The sequence below is a fragment of the Halichoerus grypus genome, chromosome 12, assembly GCF_964656455.1.
Source record: "Halichoerus grypus chromosome 12, mHalGry1.hap1.1, whole genome shotgun sequence".
Classification (NCBI taxonomy): Eukaryota; Metazoa; Chordata; class Mammalia; order Carnivora; family Phocidae; genus Halichoerus; species Halichoerus grypus.
In genome coordinates, this window is record NC_135723.1 from 27,804,097 (window position 1) to 27,824,531 (window position 20,435).

The following is a 20,435-nucleotide window of genomic DNA, read 5'->3' on the forward strand; positions in this document are numbered from 1 at the left end:
CTTGTAGGAGTTTCCACATACTTCCAAATTACAAGTTTTTACAAATGAAAGTATTAAAAACAGCTCAGACTTCTACGTCATTTCTTTAAAATGGCAAATTACGGGTGAATATAATCTCGCAAAGTTACAACAAACCATGAGAAATGGAATGTCACAATGTCTTTTTTTCCTTATAAAAAATCAAAGTATGTCCCTTAAGATACTCCATATTCACATAGTAGCTTCTCTCAGAGAGAAAAGAGGTGTGAGGTCTCTTATTTGCTAAAATCCAGGAAAGGTAGTAAAGCTTAGTCTCGTTCCCACTCTTCCTTCTCCATCCACATAGGCCTTGGGACTGAATTTGCAAGATGTTTCAATAATCATTTCAATCTGTTTTTATCTAATGCTATCAGTAATTTGCAGGTATTTCCCATACTCACTAATCATACATTCTCTAGCTTTGTAGATAATGGGATTAATGATAACTTCCAGGAACAGAAGTAATACATAACTTTAGTGTGAGAGGTGTTTGGAAGTGAGAGTAAAATTAAACTAATAACATAATGGAGAGGATTTTTTTCTTACACAAATATATGTGATGGCTCATTATGCTATAGTTCTTATATTTTTGCTAGAATGTTGCCTTTTAAGTACATCTCCCTTTTTTAAGCTTTTTGGTTCAGAACTAGTTTTCAAAGAAGTAAATAAAATATTTAAATGTCTAATATTTAAGTTTACTAAATAAACTAATACCGACATTTTAATATTTAAAATATCTAAAATGAATACAATTTAAGTGGAAACCAAAATTTCCTAGTAACTATTGGAAAAAAGCTCGATTAAGATATTATCATAAATGAAAATTTTAAAAAATCATTTTATCTTTAATAGATTTAGGCTATAATTCTAGTTGTGTTCAAAGAGTTGGAATCAACAAAGAATTATATTAAGTACCAAGTTTTGGTTTTGTGCTAAAATATGCTAACATAATTGTTACAACACAATAAGGATTTTTATCTTTAAAAGATTAATAGGGAGAATCATATTTGGAAAAAATGCAAGATTTGAATTAAGTTCTCAAGAGAAGCTCTTACTTTTACAATATTCATTTAATTCTACTTTGAACAAGTATTCTCTCTCTTGCAGTTTGCTTGCAACACATGCAGGATTGTTTGAGTGGAAAGTAATTTAAAAATAATGTTTTGAAAAATGTTCTTACATAATCCTGAAATTGCTAACTTAGATCAAGAACATGTAGATAACAAGGATGCTCTCCTTAAATGGAATCCAAATAGTTTGATTTATATAAACATTTTGCCCAAAGCAGACTGATTTATATGGCTAACATTATAACAAATACTATTATTTTTCATATCATTCAAATGTACTCAGTGGCCACAGAATTAAGAGGAGTTTGGACAATTATTTGATCAATGCATGTCCCATCCTATGGGATCTCACTTCTCTAGTTAATCTCATTAATCTCTCTACTTTCTCCAAATAGATCATTTTCAAATACTTTCTCTCCTCCTATAGGTAGTTATATCCTAGGGGACTGTAAAGATTATTAGGAAGAACCAAAGCCAGGACAAATAAAAATATAATTAATTATATTTCCAGATATTTCTAAACATGAGGATGTTTGATTGCATATAAATTTAAGACAATGACTATGCATTTTTTTCTTTTTCAATCGCAGTGGAGCAAAACTTACACTTTTCCCATTCTTCCTAATTCTTCCCAGATATCTAACTGGTTATTCAATAAATATTACTAGGATGGGAGATTCCCAGGGACGGTTATTTTCATCTGTTTTGTTCACTACAGGGTCACTAACTCTTTGAGGAGGTTCTGGAACATAACATTCATTCAAAAAATGTATATATGAATATGAATAGATGAAGAGCAACTAATATATGTAATTCAGATAATATTGTCCACAAATGATATTTTCAGAATTCCCTTCTAGCTTTAATTACTTAAAAACACATTAAATTATTACTTGAAAATTAAAAATCAAGAATTAGGTAAGAGGTTAAAAAACTTAATTTTTTCTCAAATTTGAATCAGAGTGATGATCTTCAGTTTTTCTTACACCAACAAAATTAATTTGATCTCTATGAAACCGGTAATATAGATACTACAATAGAAGATAAAAGGAAACTATTTATAACAATTGTTTTTCCAATCAGCCTTATCTTTAAGATAAGGATGCAAATAAAATTTATTCTATCTTTATAATACACCCTCTCTATTTTAGGTTGGGAGCAGTTTGATTAAAGCTGATTAGGCAATTTACCAGTCAAACTGTGAAAGTAGTAAGTAATAAATATGGACATACATTCATAATTTGACCTAAATCAAGCCCAATAAAATACTTTAAATATTAAATGAAAGACTGTCATTTGTCAATCTTAATAATTATAAATTAACATTAGATGAGAAAGGAAAGAAGGGATTCTGAAATACAATAAAGAGAAAAAAAAGCATAGAAAATTTAGAGACAAATATGACAATTAGATCTGGGAAGAAACCTCCAGTTACCCACTGTCTTTGGCTACTGGAAGGATTATGACTGTGCATTCGTATAGATCAATGGCTCTTAAGCATTTTGATCTCAAGACCGCTTTTACATTCTTAAAAAATATTGCATTCCCCTAAGAACTTTATTTTATGTGAGTTATATCTATCAATATTTATCATATTCAAAATGAAGAAAATTTAGAATAAGCAATTGATAAGCACATATTCCATTAGCGTTCAAAGCAATGATGTCATAACTTCTCATGTAAATGTAGGAAAACTCCACTGTACATGAAAAAGAATGAGAGGGAGAAAGGCAAATAACACTTAATATTCTTGTATTTGATCTTGTAAACCCTAAAAGTGCCCCCGGGACACACATTGAGAATTACTGGTCTAGATCTACCATAATAGAAATGAAGTATTAACTATGAAAATAGAAGAACCCAATTAGCATCAGCTTTTTTTGACAGTCATCTTAAACCACTATATACAGGATTATTCTATCGTGCCTTTCATTTTTTAATACTTGTAGTAAAAAATATCAAGCTTTTAGGCTTTCTTAAAAAGATTTATTATTATTGATATTATTCTTATTAACCTCTCTAGCTTTGGAATTTGTTCCATTCAGAACTTCATAACTCTACAAAGTAGAAGGTCTGAACTAAAAGTTATATGTATCAAAAAATCATGCTTGTCTGTGCTACTCTTGCTTTAAAAACTACTTTATGGTTTGCAGAAACCCACAATAAATAATATTTGGCAGGCATAAAATAACACACATTCTTCCAAAAAGGGGTTTTCTCTACATAAAGTCTTTAATTTGCTGGTACCTTAATAGTTGGATGAAGCCAAAATAGTGATTCAATAGTGATTTACTTTATGAAATGCATCAGCAATGAGAATGCTCTATAACAAACTAAAAGCATGTAATAGATCCATATAGAGAGAAGTTTCAATTATATAGTAAAAAAAAAAGTCCATTTTTTAATACCTTTTTCTATAGATTCCAAATTCATTTTATATAGTCAGGTAAAATTATAATGTGACCTACAGAACTTCAAATAATGTGGCTTTCAGTCTGAAATGTGTTCAGGAGGAAAAGTGGATTTTGTTCCTGTACTCTTTTAAAAACAAATATAGCAGAAATTTTAGTTCACTGTTTTGCTTATAAGTTTAAAAAAAGGGTGCCATGCTCCTTTTATCAAGCATTTTCTTCTTAAAAATGTATCTGTTTTTGTTTGATCTGTAATATCAATATTTTGATTACTGTTCAAATTATCAATTTAATTAATTTTTAGCCTTCAGTATCTCCATGGAAATCTTCAGTTATCTTACAGTATCTTAAAATACATTGAGCTATGAAGCTATGACTGTCTACATTATTCCTATTCATATATCTAAACAACTCAAGACCTCGATCAAAATTCTGCATTTCTGATATAATATGTTTCCATTTAAAATCAGTAAGTATTTTTTTTTTTTGGCTCCTCAACGATTAATTGTATATTTATACATTCAACACAGTAACAAAAGAAAAAGAAAAAAAGGATATTTTCAGAGTCTGGCTCAGTACACATGAAGGTTCCTTTCATCCTATCCCACTAACTAAGCCCCCCGTCTGTCCACCCCCTCCCATTATCTTGCACAATGCAGAATAGGTGAAATATCACGGTTTTACATAATGTAGTACATGCAGATGAAAAGTGGAAAAAATCAAGTAATTCATGGATAGTTAGATATCTGGACTTAGGCAATACTGTTAAGTAGCCCGATGGTGCCTTTGACATTCGTCTGCCTCTCCTTAGGTAGTGTTTCCCCCAGGTCCATGATCCCGCCTACCCAAGTGAACACATTCCCAGCCCCATGCTCATATTGTGCCTTTTGTCCAGGGTCCCGCACTGTGTCCCCATCAGCCTTCTCATGCTCCATGCTTCTCATTTCTTTCCTCCATCAGCATTTACTTGCCTGTCTCATTTCCTCAGGGTCCTGCTCCCTGGTGGTAATTTGATAAAGTAACTTTTTAAAAAATAATTTCTTCAAGCCCAAATAATTTGCATTTTAAAAATTAAGTTGAACTTTGTTAAAGCTATATCATAAGCAGCATTTGAAGGGACTTTGCCATGTTAAAATTAGATCATGTCTTCATGGTCACATCCAATTATACAGGCCCATAGCTAGATCGTTTGACTAAGGTGCAGCCATATTGAAGCCAAGTCAGATACTTGGGTAGACCAGTTGGTCTTGCTATTCATGTCAGATGAAATGAACATATAAATCCCCAGTGTGAACCAGACATGTGGATGGCTTGGTGCAGACCCACACCTATTACTGGAAAAGAACAAAAGTACCCATGATAGTAGATCGGTGGATTCACCTTTGTGAATAAACGTCCATAAACAAGAGACAGTGTCACATGGTCAGAGCTATATACATTTACTCTCTGTGACTTTGCATGTATAGCAGAGATATTCCTGGCAATAAATGTTAAATGACTAAAGAAATATTTTAAAATGCGTAATCATTCTTAAGAAAATATGGAAACTCTTAAAAAAAATTTAGAAGAGCATTTTGATCTTCACAGACAACAAAGAAAACCCTCGTCCCCAGAAAAACAGGCACAGAACTTTGAAAGCTGATATTATCCAATTTGAGTCCCTCAGACTTTGTTGGATGTTTACTGTGTTCAGATCATTACAGTTTCAATTTTCTTTTCATTTTCAACTACCCAAAGTTTTATTTAAGTTTGTGTTTTTGCATGAACACATTGAAATGAGGAATGCAAATCTGTTTTTATTAACCTCTTACATACGTGACAGGAAGACTTCACCTCCAAATGAACTCACTTTGATTTCTCTTCTGATTTCTCCTTTACTTCCTTTTGAACCCTCTCCTTCCCAGAAACAGAGAACGCTAAATTCTTTCTGACCAGAAGTGACCATCTACTTCCAGTCAGAAGAGAATGGGACGCAGATTACCTATCGCCCTTTGTCACCAACAGTACCCTCTACTCCCGATGCCCATCCCGCTTCCCAGCCCGGCCACCCCCTACCACTTGCCCAAGACAGCAGCTCCCACAGAGTGATGGCTTAGTAAGAGTTCACCACGACAACCTGCAGATATGAAACTCTTCTGTGACAGGTGCTGAAAATGAGCCTTATTGAAAGTGGAGTTTCCAGCAGTGGTCTGTGGAAGTAGCTTCAGGCTTTTCTCCTACAACTCGGCCACTCCAAGGAATGCTTAATCATAATTCCCGCACACAACTTATTCAATGGTTCATCTGCTCTCCTATCCTCTCCAACCCGTTCCAATGGCTCCTATCTCATTTCCCAGGGTGGAGGGACATTTCTCCTCAGCCTCTATTACTGTTCCTAATTTTAAAATTCACATAAAATCTTAGTATCAAGCAAGAATAACTCAGGAATTTCAAAATGCACTTACAATATAAAATAGTGGATGTCAACTAAGGTTTAAAGAACGCTTCAATCTGATTCAGTTTGAGTATGGTTTAAAAAAATAACTATTTTTTAAACTCTCCTCTCTGGTTGCTGTCACCTTCTAAAATGGTGGAGCCTGTGTTCAGTCAAACCAACTGGCTTGGAACAAAATCATTTCCAGGGATTTCTAAATACAAAAGAGTTGTTTAGGCGTCAGGATTATGTGGCACAATCTGTCTAATCTTTCTTTTCAGGGTTCCTAGCGTGCAACTAAACCCCGGGGGGAGAGAGAAAGTTCCTTCTGGCTCACTCCATAATTCTTGCTTGACCCATCTTTTACGCTACTTCAGGCAGAAATCTGCTGAGCAGTTCACAAAGAAACATTCGAAAGGCTCTTTAGGGACAATTTCGTCACCCTTGATAGAAATGACTACAGATGTACACACGATCTCTACAGACTCTGCTTACTGCCACACTGGGCTCATGCATGAGAGGGATTCATTTCCTTGGGTTTGTGGCAGCTTAATTTTGAGTCTTCAGAAAAAAGGATCATGTAGGGAGAGCAAGTCTAAATTGTATTCTGCCATCATTTCTAGCAACCTCTCATCATTTGTAAGAACTTAAGTGACAAATAACAAGTATGTAAATGACAATTGTTTTTACGGAAATCAGAAGAGTTTGATTTCAGAGGAACCAACGTATTTAGGAAGCAAAGGTTTAGGACTAGAACAAGGGTCCAGTTGCCGATTCTAGAAATTTCTGTGTATTCTATCCATCATCCCAGCCCTCTCTCTGATTGCTCACTCAGAAAACAGGGATAAGAATATCTGCCATGAAGACCTCCTTTACCAGGTGTGATAAATGAGAAGATGGGTGACAGAACACTCGATACAATGCGAAGAACTGTTCAAATGAAGGGCATTATCATCAGAATGCAGATGGGACTGTGTGAACTCCACTGTGAGGTTTGAAATGGAAGGCTTTTATCTAAACACTTAAAATTAATAATAATACTTATTTATGCAGTTAGTGAACGAGAATTTGTTGGCTCTTTGTATGTTTCCATCTCATACCAATTTTTCTACGCTTTAAACTAATTCTACAGCATTTTATATAAATTTAATCCTATAGCATGTTTACTCTTAATTGGCAAAATGCATGGTTGAATTATATTCTTGGTACATTTACAGTAGCAGGGAAATAATTATGTTTTAGAAAACGGCATTCTATCTTCAGTACCAACTTAAACAAGAAAGCAGGTTATGTTATCTTGATTATTTCAATAGAGAATGGCTCCAGGATTCAGTCACAGCACCTTATGTGGATGAGAATATCCATTACAGCATTATGCAAAGAAAGGGACTTAAACATATTTTGCTACGAATTTTAAGAACCACGTCAAAAAAAATCAGACAAAATATTACATAGTAATACTGAAATCATGATAATTTAAAATAGAGTGAGATAGGGAAGCATTTCATTACTGTGACATCATTATGGAATACTTGAAGTAAGAAAATGAGTAACTGTAAGAAACCAACTGCTCATTTGATAGAGAAAAAGGTAAGAGGAGGGATTTTAAGTACTTTTGGGAAGTAACAGTAAGCTAATTAGAAAACGGAATCCATGCACAGGGGATAATTACCTGGCTAATTCAGAAAACATCACTGTGCTTTATGCCACATACATTTTCCACTGCCCCTAAATATCTGATTTGTTGGGACAAGAACGTATTAAAAATGGTAGTTTTTGGAGAATTAAGAGGAATACAACAGGAAAGTATAAGGCTTGATTTTAATTTGGGGACAAGTAGAGAATCGTAAAATAAAGTATTTTCAGGTTGGAAGGGACTGAAGGGGGTACCGCTATCCAATTTTTTTAAACCTATTTTTTAAAGCCCTTTATTTTATAAGTGTTTTTGAAATAAATCTGAAGATAATTTTATAATCACCCTCGTTTGATTCCTATCACTGGTGGTGATACTCTTTTCTTTGGGGAAAACTCCAGGAGCGTTGGGGTCTGGCTAGGGATGGATACAAACTTGTTTTCCTTTCTGAACACGGCTATGGAATCAAGTTTAGATACACCTCCAAAGCCAGGGCTCAGGGGATTTGTCCTCCTCTATCCAGGAACCCAAGAAGACTGTGGAGTAGATCAGATGTGGGAGCCAGAAACTGTGGATGTATTGCCTAGAAGAGCCCAACCCCAATTCACACTCACATGTTTATGTATGTTTGGTGCTTTCATTTGGTCATAATTTTCCATCTAGCTAATGATGTTTCAACATCAAACTTGGTTCCACTCCCAAAATGTTCTATCATAGAGGTCTCACTAGCAACGGAACAGTAACTAGCCATACTCTATTGCAAGGAATCAAATGAGAAAGCAAAAACTGACACACTCATTTTAAGCTGCATCATATAACAATGGCTCAGAACCCAGTAGTTTATGAATGAAATAAAGATACTTTATTTATTACACAGGCACTTGGATATTCACATGCCCAACACATCTGATACACTTAACAGCTATGGAAACATGAGTGGAAAATGTCTGTTTGTAGGATCAAGAGAGAACTTTCACCATGTAAAGGTGATTTAGTGCATTAACAATTTTCCCCTTACTTTCCTCTAAGAATTTCCAGAATCCACTGAAGTTTTAAAAAGTTACACTTGAAATAATATGCAACAAAAACTGATCTACATTCCAACTGGTATGCTAATTTGAATTTTGAGCAGTTTAAACTTTTATCACAATGCAACATATTTATAGTCATGCTTGAACAGATTAGGTTAGTAGCATGCATTCCATTCTGCAATATGAATATTGTTAATCTAGTTCCCAACAGAAGTCAAAAGATGCCCAGCGCATAGAAAAATACAAATCACTGTAGTCATATATTATGGGACTGATTTGGGGACTTACACAGTGATGATGAAGTCCTGAAATGCCATGCCCACAAAAGCACATCAAAAAGTGGATAAACAGATTTGATCAGACAATCTCTAAAAAATTAAAAGATGAGGGCTTTAAATGTGGGGGATGTTCTTGCTGTGTGCTTTGCATAGCGCCTTTCTGCTCACCTCCTTCTGGCTTGACTGGTCCGTCAGACACCACCTTCCTGAGGGCTAGCTGGCTTTGGTCTTGGTTCCCATTGGCTGGTGGAGGCAGATTATCAGACTGAGTTCTCTGAATGGGGAGGACGCCCGCTATGCTGTGTCTGTGCTGCTTCCTGGCATGATTAGACTGACCGCTTTTATGTGCTGCTGAGGCAGTGTGGGTGGAATGGAAACCCAGAGTACGTATCCTCGGATGGAACCAGCTTCAATGTCACTCATGCAAACAGAAGTGATCTTTTGCTCCATCTCAAGAGGCTGTGTTTTCAAATGCCAAAACGACACCACATGCACAGCACTAGAGGGGTTAAAACTGGCTGTTTCTCGGGAAATGAAGACTTGGGGAGATGGGGATAACATCGATCTCTCTCCGTGATCTGGCTAAGGCTGCTTGGAAGCAAAAGAGCAGCTCCGTTTGTAAGATCTCTGCACTCGTTCAGTTTTTCCATATCGACTGACTACATTTTCGCAAATTAAATGAAAATACAGCAATTAAGATGGGTGAGTTGTGATTCTTTAATCGGCCTCTTGCCTGTATAAGGACTTCCAGTGGTTAGAAAAGAAAATAGCCTATAAATTCTCTGATACCGTATACAAAGTGTGATCCAACAGAATGGACCCGACTGTGCTCCTTAATGAGGGGACATGGCCTCATCATATATGTCTACACATATAATTAATATTATGTACTTTTGGGAAAATATAAGACATGATTTTATTCACAGATTTTTTTTTTCCGCTAAAAGACTAGAAAGTTTCCCACATGGAAAGCTACAACATTTCACATGCATAATTCATTAAGGTTTCTAAGCTTGAAGTGGCTTTCTCCCCCCGCCCGCTGGGTTGGAGAATTCGACTGTTGGTCGCATTACTCTTCTGCCCGACAATTTTTGAGTGTTTTCAGATGCAAGAATCTCATCTCTAATCTGCTCTAAATGCTTGTGTGTGTGCTTTTTTTTTTGGTGTAACGCCTGGAAAACTGGCAGCCACTTGTGCTCATAATTCCCGGATTCTCAAGGATATTTAAGCGCACACGAAAAGGACACACGACACTGCTTTGCCTGCAAACATCACAGACACAGCCACCAAATACTATGAGCCAGGTTGGAGGGATGGCGGAGACAGAGGGGAAACAGCCAGTTTTATTGCCGTCCACGTAAATAAATAAACGAAACGAAAAATCGAAGTAAGAAAGAGCAGATTTATGTCTTGGTACTGTTGTGACACGGACAGAGGGACAGAGGATGGAGGGAGCAGGGTCTGCCAGAACACGGAAAGCGAACGGGGAAGGACAGCAGGAGAGAGGCGACAGATGAACATGAAGCTGCCATGCTGAGGAATTTATTTGCGTCTTTTACTTGGTTGCAGGCGGAGCTGCTGCACTGCGGCTTCGGCAGCGGCTATGGCAGCCCCTGCATCTTCCAGGTGGCTCTGGGTGACGCTGGTTTTGCTCTGACTGCGCGACGGTCCGTGAGAGCGCAGGTGGCCTTCGGAGGAGGATTTCGAGCTACCGGGACTACTGTGGGATTTCTCAATGGTGGGAACCTGCATGTCTGGTTACAAGAGGGTGAGACGTGAGTTAACAGCGCTCCAGCGTTCCTCCTGGCAAGCTTGGTCTCACATAATTTGAGACTGTCTAAGATTTATGTTAATTCTGTTTCCTTTTGGGCTCATTTATGCAACTGCTTGTCACTCGGCGATGTGATTAAACATTGGGGGAACAGTTGTGGGGAGGAACGTCAAAAGGATAATCATGTCGAGAAGACAGAGGTCTGAGAAGAGGACATACATCTAACTAGCCTCATGGAAATGCATATGTTAACTTTCCGTATCGCCAAGCAACTGCTAATTCTAGGAGGGACCAGGCAAGAGACAAGAGGCTCCCACGGCCACAGAGGAGTTTCCAGTGAAAATGCAGGGAATGCCCGGATGGAGGGGTGTGCGTCACCAGGACACATTAACAGTGGAGACTGGAGAATCGTGTCTCAGGGGATTTCAGAGAATGTATATAGAGATCCCACATTTACTATGGCCATCAGAGAGAGAGAGACAGAGAGAGAGGTCTTTATGCTAATGATCTTCCAGAAAGTTAATCAGGGTAGCGTTGATCTGGCCAAGTGGGATCCATAAATGATCTATAAAGCTCATTCATAAGTCATCTGTAGCCCTCATGGTAGCCCGTGGTTTGTCATATCAACTCAGTGGCCTACTGGACTCGGCCTTGTGGTTTTCCATCTCCGAGAACACTTGGCACCTGTGACCCATTCCTTTCTAATGTGCAAAGAAGCACTTTTCAATTTGATGTACTTTCTGAGGAGAGAAGGGAGCAATACTCAGGTCCAGTATAAACATTTAGAGTTGATACTTATAAATAGTTCAGTGTGCCTAGGTAAAATACTACATGGTTATCTCATCTAGGCAGTAACTCGGTTTATGATGAAGATTGATGTTGTGTGGTAGGATAATCGGCAATGAACCTCTCAAAGGAAAAGCTCATTCAAATGGGAATGCTGTGCATATTGCCAAACCCAATGTATAACGTTACCATTTCAAAAATAATGATAGTGGTTTAAAAAAATCATAGAATTAGCTCGAGGCCAACATTTAGGAAAGGTTTAGGTAAATTTCAACATACCAGTTGTTTTGGTGACATGGGGAAAATGTTCTTGGTATGGTAAGTAAAAAGCAGGATGCAAAATTATATATGCTCATATATTACATATATAATATATGAGTAAGAATATACCTATGAAAAAATAGGGGTTTAAACAATGAGAAGAAATATGCATAAATGGTAATGATGAGTATGTCTAGTCAATGGACTGTTGAGGATTCTTATTTTTCTTTATGAAATACCCCAACATATTTGATAAAATCGTATTATCATGGATTTTGAGAGCTGGAAATAATCCAACAGCTCATACAGCCCAACTCCCTCCATTGTATTGGTTGAAAACCAGAGTCGAAGAGGTGAAGATCACAAAGTCATAAACCTGATAATGCGCTGATCTGAAACTAAAGCCCATTTTTCCTGATTCCATATCCATTACTGTTTGCAGGATATTATATTACATACTTTCCAATAGAATCCAACATTGTAAAATATATTAAATATACAGGCACTCATATTCAAGAAGTTACTGAGTGAACAAATAGAAAAAAGCTTTTTCTACTTGAAATATCTCCTACCCTTGGATGGGTCAGGGAAGATACCATGGCTTCTGCTTTTGATGACAGATGGTTTTGGAGACTGTTGGCTGCCCTGGCTGGAATGAGCCTTGCCATGATCAATACTTTCAGTCTGTTCTTTGAGAGAATACCATCTTGGAGTGTTATCGAGATGAGATGTGCTAGATAAATCAATCAATACCTGAAAAAATGCAGTAAGTCAATGAAATTGATATAATTCATCCGTTACTTTTATCTGTGATCTGAAATTTACTCAAGGATATAAGCCAAAAGACATAGTATGACTTTGAGGATGACAAGGCTGTCTTCCTCATTTTTCTTTACCCATGACATTGGGAACAACATCTTGTGCATATTAGATGCTTAATAAACATTTGATTAGGGGCACCTGGGTGGTGCAGTCAGTTGGGCATCAGACTCTTGGTTTTGGCTCAGGTCATGATCTCAGGGTTGTGAGATCGAGCCCCACATTGGGCTCTGCTCTGCTCTCCCATTGCCCCTCCCCACTGTGTACTCTCTCTCTAAAATAAATATATATATTTTTTAAAATGAACATTTGATTAAACTGAACTGCATAAGATCTTCGACTATAAATTATTTGGAGATGATGTGAAAAGGTAGTCACAACTCAATCTCTTTATGAATGAAAGCTCTCTTTTACTAAATGAACACATTTTAGTACTAAACTTGGATATCTTTTTTTTTTAAACTTGGATATCATTTTTAAAGATTGCTTTTAGTTAGGAGAGGGACAAACTAAAAAAGAATGGGTAATTTGCAATTACTAACTAATTCCCTGTAGTTTAAAACATACTTTAACTCATATTTGAAATAGGGATATGACTAACAATTTATGATGAGAAAGCACTATATCATGGTTTGACTGGCAGCATTTTTTTCTTTCTTAGTGGTTCATGAGTAATATCCCATTTTACAATTGCTGGCATTTTAGATTTGATGAGATATAAAAAAAACGAGAACCAACACAATGGATATATGCTCTAGGTTCATGTCAACAATAAATTACAAGGACTATAATAAATCAGTTTTCTGAAATGAGACATTAAGTCTGATAGAATATTGCATTCTAGAACTGTCCAAAGATCAAGATTAGTCCCAGGGACTGTACCAGCATGGAGCCTGCAAGTAAAGGTCAAATGGCCTAATTTTATAGTAAAGAAAAGTGTGGAGTCTTGGAACCAAACAAGGTCTCGTGTCACCTAGACTAAAAAACTGTTTTCTATTGTTTCTGGGAAGGGACATCATATTGTCTAGGTGTTATTTTATTTTTGGAGAGGATTTATTTTTTAACATTAATTCATAACTTCTGCTTTAAGTAAAGATTACTAAATACATTTTTTGAAATACTATAGATTAAAAAAAAAAACCCACAGGATCTGACTCTGCCAGATTTCATGATTAGGGTAGATTGCATGTGAACTTATATAAAACTGATTTTTATTGTTTTCTCCTACTTCTATTTTGCCTCGTAAAATATTTTGAGAGATTTTTCATGGGATACTTAAAAGAAATAAACAATGCAGAATGCCATATCAAGTCATTGATAGATGCAGTGAAGAAGAGCAATTAAATACCTGAAAATGCATTTTAAAAATCTAGCTCATTTTATAATAATTTATCTCAAATTTGGATTCACAGCATGATTATATATCTACTATCAAAACAATAATTCATCTACAAATTAGTTATAAAGTACATCAAATGGTAGAGTGAAAACCATTTCTCAAATTACTATTCATCCAGTCAAAGAATAAATCAGGAAATATATCCTATCCATCAAAGGGCTTTAACCAAAATGATTATCTAATAAACTTAAGAAATATGCTTGTATCAATAAATTTTAATTGGTGGTTTATAATGAAAGCAAATGAAGAAAAGGAAATCAGATGCTCACCTCACCAAGAAAGTCATTGGAAGAAAATCTATCATAATCCCAGACTGTCACCTCCAGTGTTTTCTTCTTAAGCTACAGTTTAAATCAAAATGTTATTAACCCCACAAATTTTCATCACACTCTATTATAGATTCATTTATTTTCACTTCCTTGAACTCTTTCCATTTGTGTAAAAAGTCTTCAAATTTTATCTAAAATGTAGGTTTATATTAAATATTATATAAAATATCAATGATTTTATAGTCCAACCTACTGTTTGTTCATGAGACCTCAAAATTTTACTAATTCCCTGTTATTCTAAGCCCCCACTCTCGATTTTTATAAAAAAAAAAAGTAGAATCTATAAATGCTCTTTAAATACATGGAATTTAAAGGATGAAAAACTGTCTAGGTTATTTGGATAAAATATTTAGATTGGAGTTTTTTGGTTTTAGTAAATCACCAAAAAATATAGTAGCATTCTCTAATTTCTGCAGGTAAATTTAACTTATTTTAAATTCAAGAACCCAGATTACAGTTTGTACCCAGCTTCAACTTCATAATCAAATTAGAAATCTTCCAGAGGACAAATCATAAATCTTTAAAATCCTTTAGGCTAGGCCCTGTATGCCTTGGTCTGTACCGTTTAGCCCCACAACGCCAGGTTCTTAAGAGGCCTTGATTTAGAGAAGAGATGAATTCCTAAAATGTTGCCTGGAGCAATAACACATTCATATACACTGAATATTTTCTTTGTATTATTTGTGAAAGTCAAAATACAGCCACCTATTATTTTTGCAATATATACATATCAAATCATTATGGTGTATACCATAAACTTATACAATGTATTATGTCAATTTTCTCAGTAAAACTGGAAAAAAATGAAAGTGATTGACCAAAATTTATAAAAAGTATATGGCCAGTTGGAAAATATTTTCCCTTAAAATATGATAAATGTGGCCCAGGCTGTTGAAATATTAAGATTTTGCAATAATTGATGGCAAATGTTCCATTGGTCTTATTTATTTTTTGGCCGCTTTGTCAAAATGCACACATTTACACTCATGGTAACTGTGCACTGTATCCATTTCCTCTCACTGGCTACATTTATTATTTGTATTTTACTCATTTCTTTTTGTTTGTGTGGCAAAATTGATAGACCACAGTCTTGCAATAATTTTGTCATCGGATTTCTAATATTAGCCGAAAACTCTCACATAGAAAATAATCATTGCATACCTGTTCCATGGAGATACTTTTATAAATTACTGTTTGATTCCACTCAGGATTAAGACTTTTTTGAACATATTTAGTCCTCCTCTTGTACTCAGCACTGAATTAGAAGAAAAAAAAAGAGTTATCTTGATTATTCACCTTAACTGATGACTTCATAGTCAGCTGGAAGGGCATGCAGACATTTTAAGATGATATTTTGTTTTAAATCATTATGCAATCATCCCATCACCTTCCTGTCTAAAACCTTACTTTAAGTTGAATACAAAATGACAATTTAAAAATACGTTGGATGCCTTTAGTTTTATTTGCTCTAAAGTAGTTTTTAAAGAAAAGCTTTTAGGTGTTCTAACTATACCATAATTTTAGAACCTTTCTCTTTCCTGAATGCAGGAGACAACTGCATGAACTATATGGTAACATCAATAATAATTTAAGTATTTCCCTTAAATAATAATTTGGTATTTCACTTTCCAATAGTTTTACTTCTAATCATGTCCACAAAGCCAAATGGTCTTTTTTTTTCCTATTTAAAATTATAATAATTTTTTTGACTGAGGAAAGGATGAGAAATGTTTGTTGCTATAGCTGAAATTCCATGAACTTTTGTTACCTTGTATTTAAAGTATATTTTGACACTCTTAGTAAAGTAGGATATTTAATTATAAAGCAATTAAATATAAATTCTTAGTTTATGTCAATAGCCCAGATAAATCATTATAAACCAGATCAAAATAGTTCCTCATTCCTTATAACTTGGGGCATTTGAATTTTTCCTTGACTTTTCCATTCCCTCTGAGCAACAGTTAGAAGTTTATATCCCAAACCTATTCTAATTAAGACAAACAGAACATCTATAACTGACATCAACCGGCTGATGTGGTTGGAATTATTGTTGTTTGCTATTAGCCAATGTTACCCACACAGATGAGGCCTTCATCCAATCCTCACTGCCTTTTTCCCGAATTTTCTGCCTAGCCTTATAGCTGAACTCCTAGATAATACTTCAGCTCCAGTGGGCAGCAGAGTCCTGAAAATCAACCTACTCATCTGGAGTCCTTTCATGTGCTCTGACTTTACACATTGTCTTTTCTAAAGGGACAGGATCCTGACCCTTGATTTGTTGTTCTATTCCTAACTATGGGCTGACTAACTTGCTAGTTCCTGGTCTCTAGCACTGCCACATCCTGGAATGCCTCCTACTGTTTCCCAAGCACTAATTTACTCTATCCGTTCTAGATAGAGCTACTGAGAATCAAGCTCTAGTTCACCACTCACTTTTAGAATGTCTTCTCTCTTCAGCTTTATTCTCTTTCTTATCAGCCACATGCAACGGCATTAATTCCCAACATTGACTGCATATTGGGATCACCTAAGAATCTGAGTTCTGAGGCTACCAAGTAGGGCTCAGCGCTGCACCCATATTCTCCGCCCTGCACCTCCAAGGAGATCCTGATTTAGTAGGTCTGGGGTGAGGCTTGAGTATCAGAATTTTTTTAAATCTCCCAGGTAAGTCTAAGGTGCAGATTGGAAACCACTGAACTTACGTTTGCCAAGGCCCCATGTGTCAGCCATTGTGAATTGAATCCAATTTAAGAAATAGAGCATCACTCTCATAACTTCTAACCAACTCATTTGTGTAAAAATAAGAGCAGGATTTGACCATTTTTTCATTCAAGACAAATTGCAAAAAATTTGGAGGAAATGCACATGTGAGGATTTAAAGAAACAGGAATTCTCATAGACTGTAGACAGTATAAATTTGTACACAGTTTTTAGATGAATTTTAGATGAAACTGGTGAAGTTTAAGTTTATGGACCCAAATAACCTAGACAATTCTACTTTGTCTTCTTCCACCTTACAGTTTTCCCACCTGTGCACAAGGAATGTGTTCAAGAACATTCATCGTAACATTGTTTCTAATAGCAAGTTAATAAGATAATATATAAATACATTATGATATATTCTTTCAATGAAATAGTAAGCAGCAGTTAAAATGAATAAATATACACTTCCATATATTAAGATGGATAAATCTTGAAAAAAGTTGAGCAAAAAATGTACAGAAGGATAACTATAGTTATCGTGATTTAAAATTAAAATCATGTGAAATAATAGAGTAAACTGTTTATGAATACATGGATATAAAATAAACATATAAAAATATCATAACACAGTTTGGGAATTATAGGTAATAAATTCTATTTTGTGGTTATCTTAGGTGGACAGGGGAATGGTTTCAGAGGGTACTTATAAAATATTTTTAATTAAAAAAATGAAGCCTAGATAGCAAAATATTAAAATTTGATGGAACTAAATGGCAAGAACACAGGTATTTGTTAGTTATTTTCTATAATTTTCAGTGATTTTTGAAATATTTTACAATACAAATTCAAAATAACTTTGGTAAACTATGTTCCTTTATAGCTTATGTTTTTGATTTTTTTTAATGATGACATAGGAAGAATGGATGTGACCATTTTCAAGATAATAGCAAGCCTTGGTTACTCCTTTAGAATTCATGGCTACTTCTCTAGGCAGGTATACTTAGAAGAAAAACACATGGCAGTATAAGTTTTAAGGCTTCTATTTGTTTTGGCCTTTGTTACTAAGGTAATGAGATCGTGCGGAAACATAAGGATAAGATTCATAATACACTGGAATAGTAGTAAATTATTTTTTTCCAATGCTGAAAAATTAAATGCATAACTTTTTAAAAAGATGGTAATTAATGTCAAATGCAAACTCAAGTACTTCACTAAAATCCTAGATATGTCAATATATATGAAAATAGTCTGCAATATTTAAATGTCTTCCAAAGAATTCATTATTCATCATCTTTTCTGAATCTATGAATAATTGTTATTATAATTTTTCACCTGCATATTTTGTCATTTTTTTCACTTTTACATTTAGCAAAAGTTCTTAATTCATGTATGAAAAAGCAATTTATAAAGTAAGCACATTAAAATAAAAACAGCTAACATTCATTAAAAGCTTAGTTTTTCCCAAGCAGAGTTCTAAAAGCTTCTTATGTATTAACTCATTTAATCCTCATGGCAATTCTATGAGACAGGATGGAAAAAAATGAAGCTCAGTAGAATTAAGGTATGTTGGAAAGGCTGCATAGTTATTAACTGGTAGGACCATGATTCAAACATAGGGAAACTGGTTGCTCTCCTATATATGTAATAGAAATTACATACAATATGTGTGTATATATACACATATCATAAAAAATTAGGCCAGCGTTAGAGTTGTTTAGGGAAATTCTGACTAGTATATCCTAAAAGAGTGTTGTGGAATGAAGGATAATTACTACAAATATTTATTCTTGCCCAGATCCACTCAGAAATAACCACAGTTGGGGGGAATTTTATGTTATTAGTGAGTTTGATTCTTCAATTCTCTCCAGACTCAAGGTCTGGATTAATGTAGGAATACACAACTTGCCTCCACTGTTTCTGGTGGAACTGTGTAAATGATAATGCAATCCTGTGCAGTTTTTTTTTTTTTTTGGACTTGAATGTTATGCAGAGATGATCGCACAAAGCCATTCCTTCAATAACACTTGCTTTATAACTACCACGAACTGACCATCTTGAGCATGATCCCAATGGGCTGTGCTGCCACTTTACAAAATTGAAAACTCAGCATTTCTCACAACTACATCAAAATCTGGACTGACAAGTTGAAGATGAGCAGGTTAGCAGTGGGATTCTTAAATGTGAGCATAAATTAGGTTGAGAAAAAAAGTAGAGTTCATTTTCCTTTCCCTTCTTTGTCTGGAAAACACACTATATTCCCTCACGGGAAGATTGCAATAATGATATTATAGTAGGACAATTAGGCCGTATCTAATAATCAGAGAAGTTTTAAGAAGGGAAAATAAAAAGTCAATTAATCAAGATGGGGCATGATGCTAATAAAAAAATTAACCCTCATTTCCTTGAAGTTTTGACTAACTTCTTTTCTCTTTCATTTTTTAAATTATTGACCAGTTACTTTCTCATAAGTAGATAATGCTTTTAAGACAGACAGAAAAAGATACTTGAAATTCAATTATTCTCCCCTATACTAGCAGAAAAAGAGTTTTCTGAGTTTCTCTTTTTAATTTCAAAAAAAAAATAAGAAAGATGAATGAATGGAATATGATGACGTCTTTGTATTTTGCTTTCATAGAATTATCTAAAATATTGAAGGTTTTCATTTCTCTTGTTTTATTTGGCTTTCCTTTATTGGAAATTATACACACACACACACACGCACAATTTATTTTTAATTACTCTTCTAAGGATTTTCCTTTAATTTAGAAAGCAGCTCAGATAATATCCCGTTTTTTTAAGCCCTATTCTTCTGTGCAGTAGTGTGTTTTTGGCACATCACTTGATTGTCTGTGCTCCCTGAAGTCAGAGCCTATGTGGCCATTTGTCAGTTCTACCCTCAGCACCTCACACAGGGTTTGGAACAGTTTGTGCTAAAGAAATGTTTATTGGATGGGTCCTTAAAATATACTTCTATTTTTTTCCCCTTAAAATCTATTGAAATGAAACAAGCTTTGGCCTTTGAATTGTAAATGCATGCAACACCTGTCCCTGCTTTATAGAGGTCCTGGAGGGAATAGTCTGATATGCTAACAAGGCGGTTTAGAGAAAGTCCACGCTGGAACTGAACTTCCAGGTATCATGATAGTGAAAATCAGCTTCAGTCAGAGCAAAATCTCATTCGTGGCAAAAGCCTGCACTTTGTCAAACAGTGTAATGAGAGAAAACCAGAATGAGATCCTTCAGATATGCTCATTTCCATTTCTTAGTTAGCCAGGGACAAGTATTGAGTTCATGCACTCTTTATAGGCTCTTTCCTGTTTCCTTTCATGTCGGGGCTGACAATTGGGCTTTCAGAGCTTCTGAGTATATTGGTCCGAGGGTGGGAAGAGGAAATGAGAGATGAGAAAATTGGACCAGTGAAATTCTTATCAGTGAACAGGACTTTCTTTCTTTCTTTTTTTTTTTTTTAATTTTAAGAATGACAAATGTGTTACATTTTATGATCGAAGAAAA

At 35.1% G+C, this 20,435-nt stretch overlaps 1 protein-coding gene across 3 annotated transcripts in view; it reads right to left on the reverse strand.

Moving 5' to 3' along the window:
* The window catches only part of PCLO (piccolo presynaptic cytomatrix protein), a 391,345-nt gene that overhangs the window by 48,274 nt on the left and 322,636 nt on the right, over positions 1 to 20,435 (reverse strand). For all 3 annotated transcript variants that reach the window (XM_078060093.1, XM_078060092.1, XM_036107931.2), the window contains 4 exons: positions 15,381 to 15,474; positions 14,160 to 14,231; positions 12,245 to 12,425; positions 10,414 to 10,608 (listed from right to left, as the gene is read on the reverse strand). In XM_078060093.1, the coding sequence (XP_077916219.1) occupies positions 10,414 to 10,608; positions 12,245 to 12,425; positions 14,160 to 14,231; positions 15,381 to 15,474 (542 nt within the window). The remainder of the gene's footprint in view (positions 1 to 10,413; positions 10,609 to 12,244; positions 12,426 to 14,159; positions 14,232 to 15,380; positions 15,475 to 20,435) is intronic.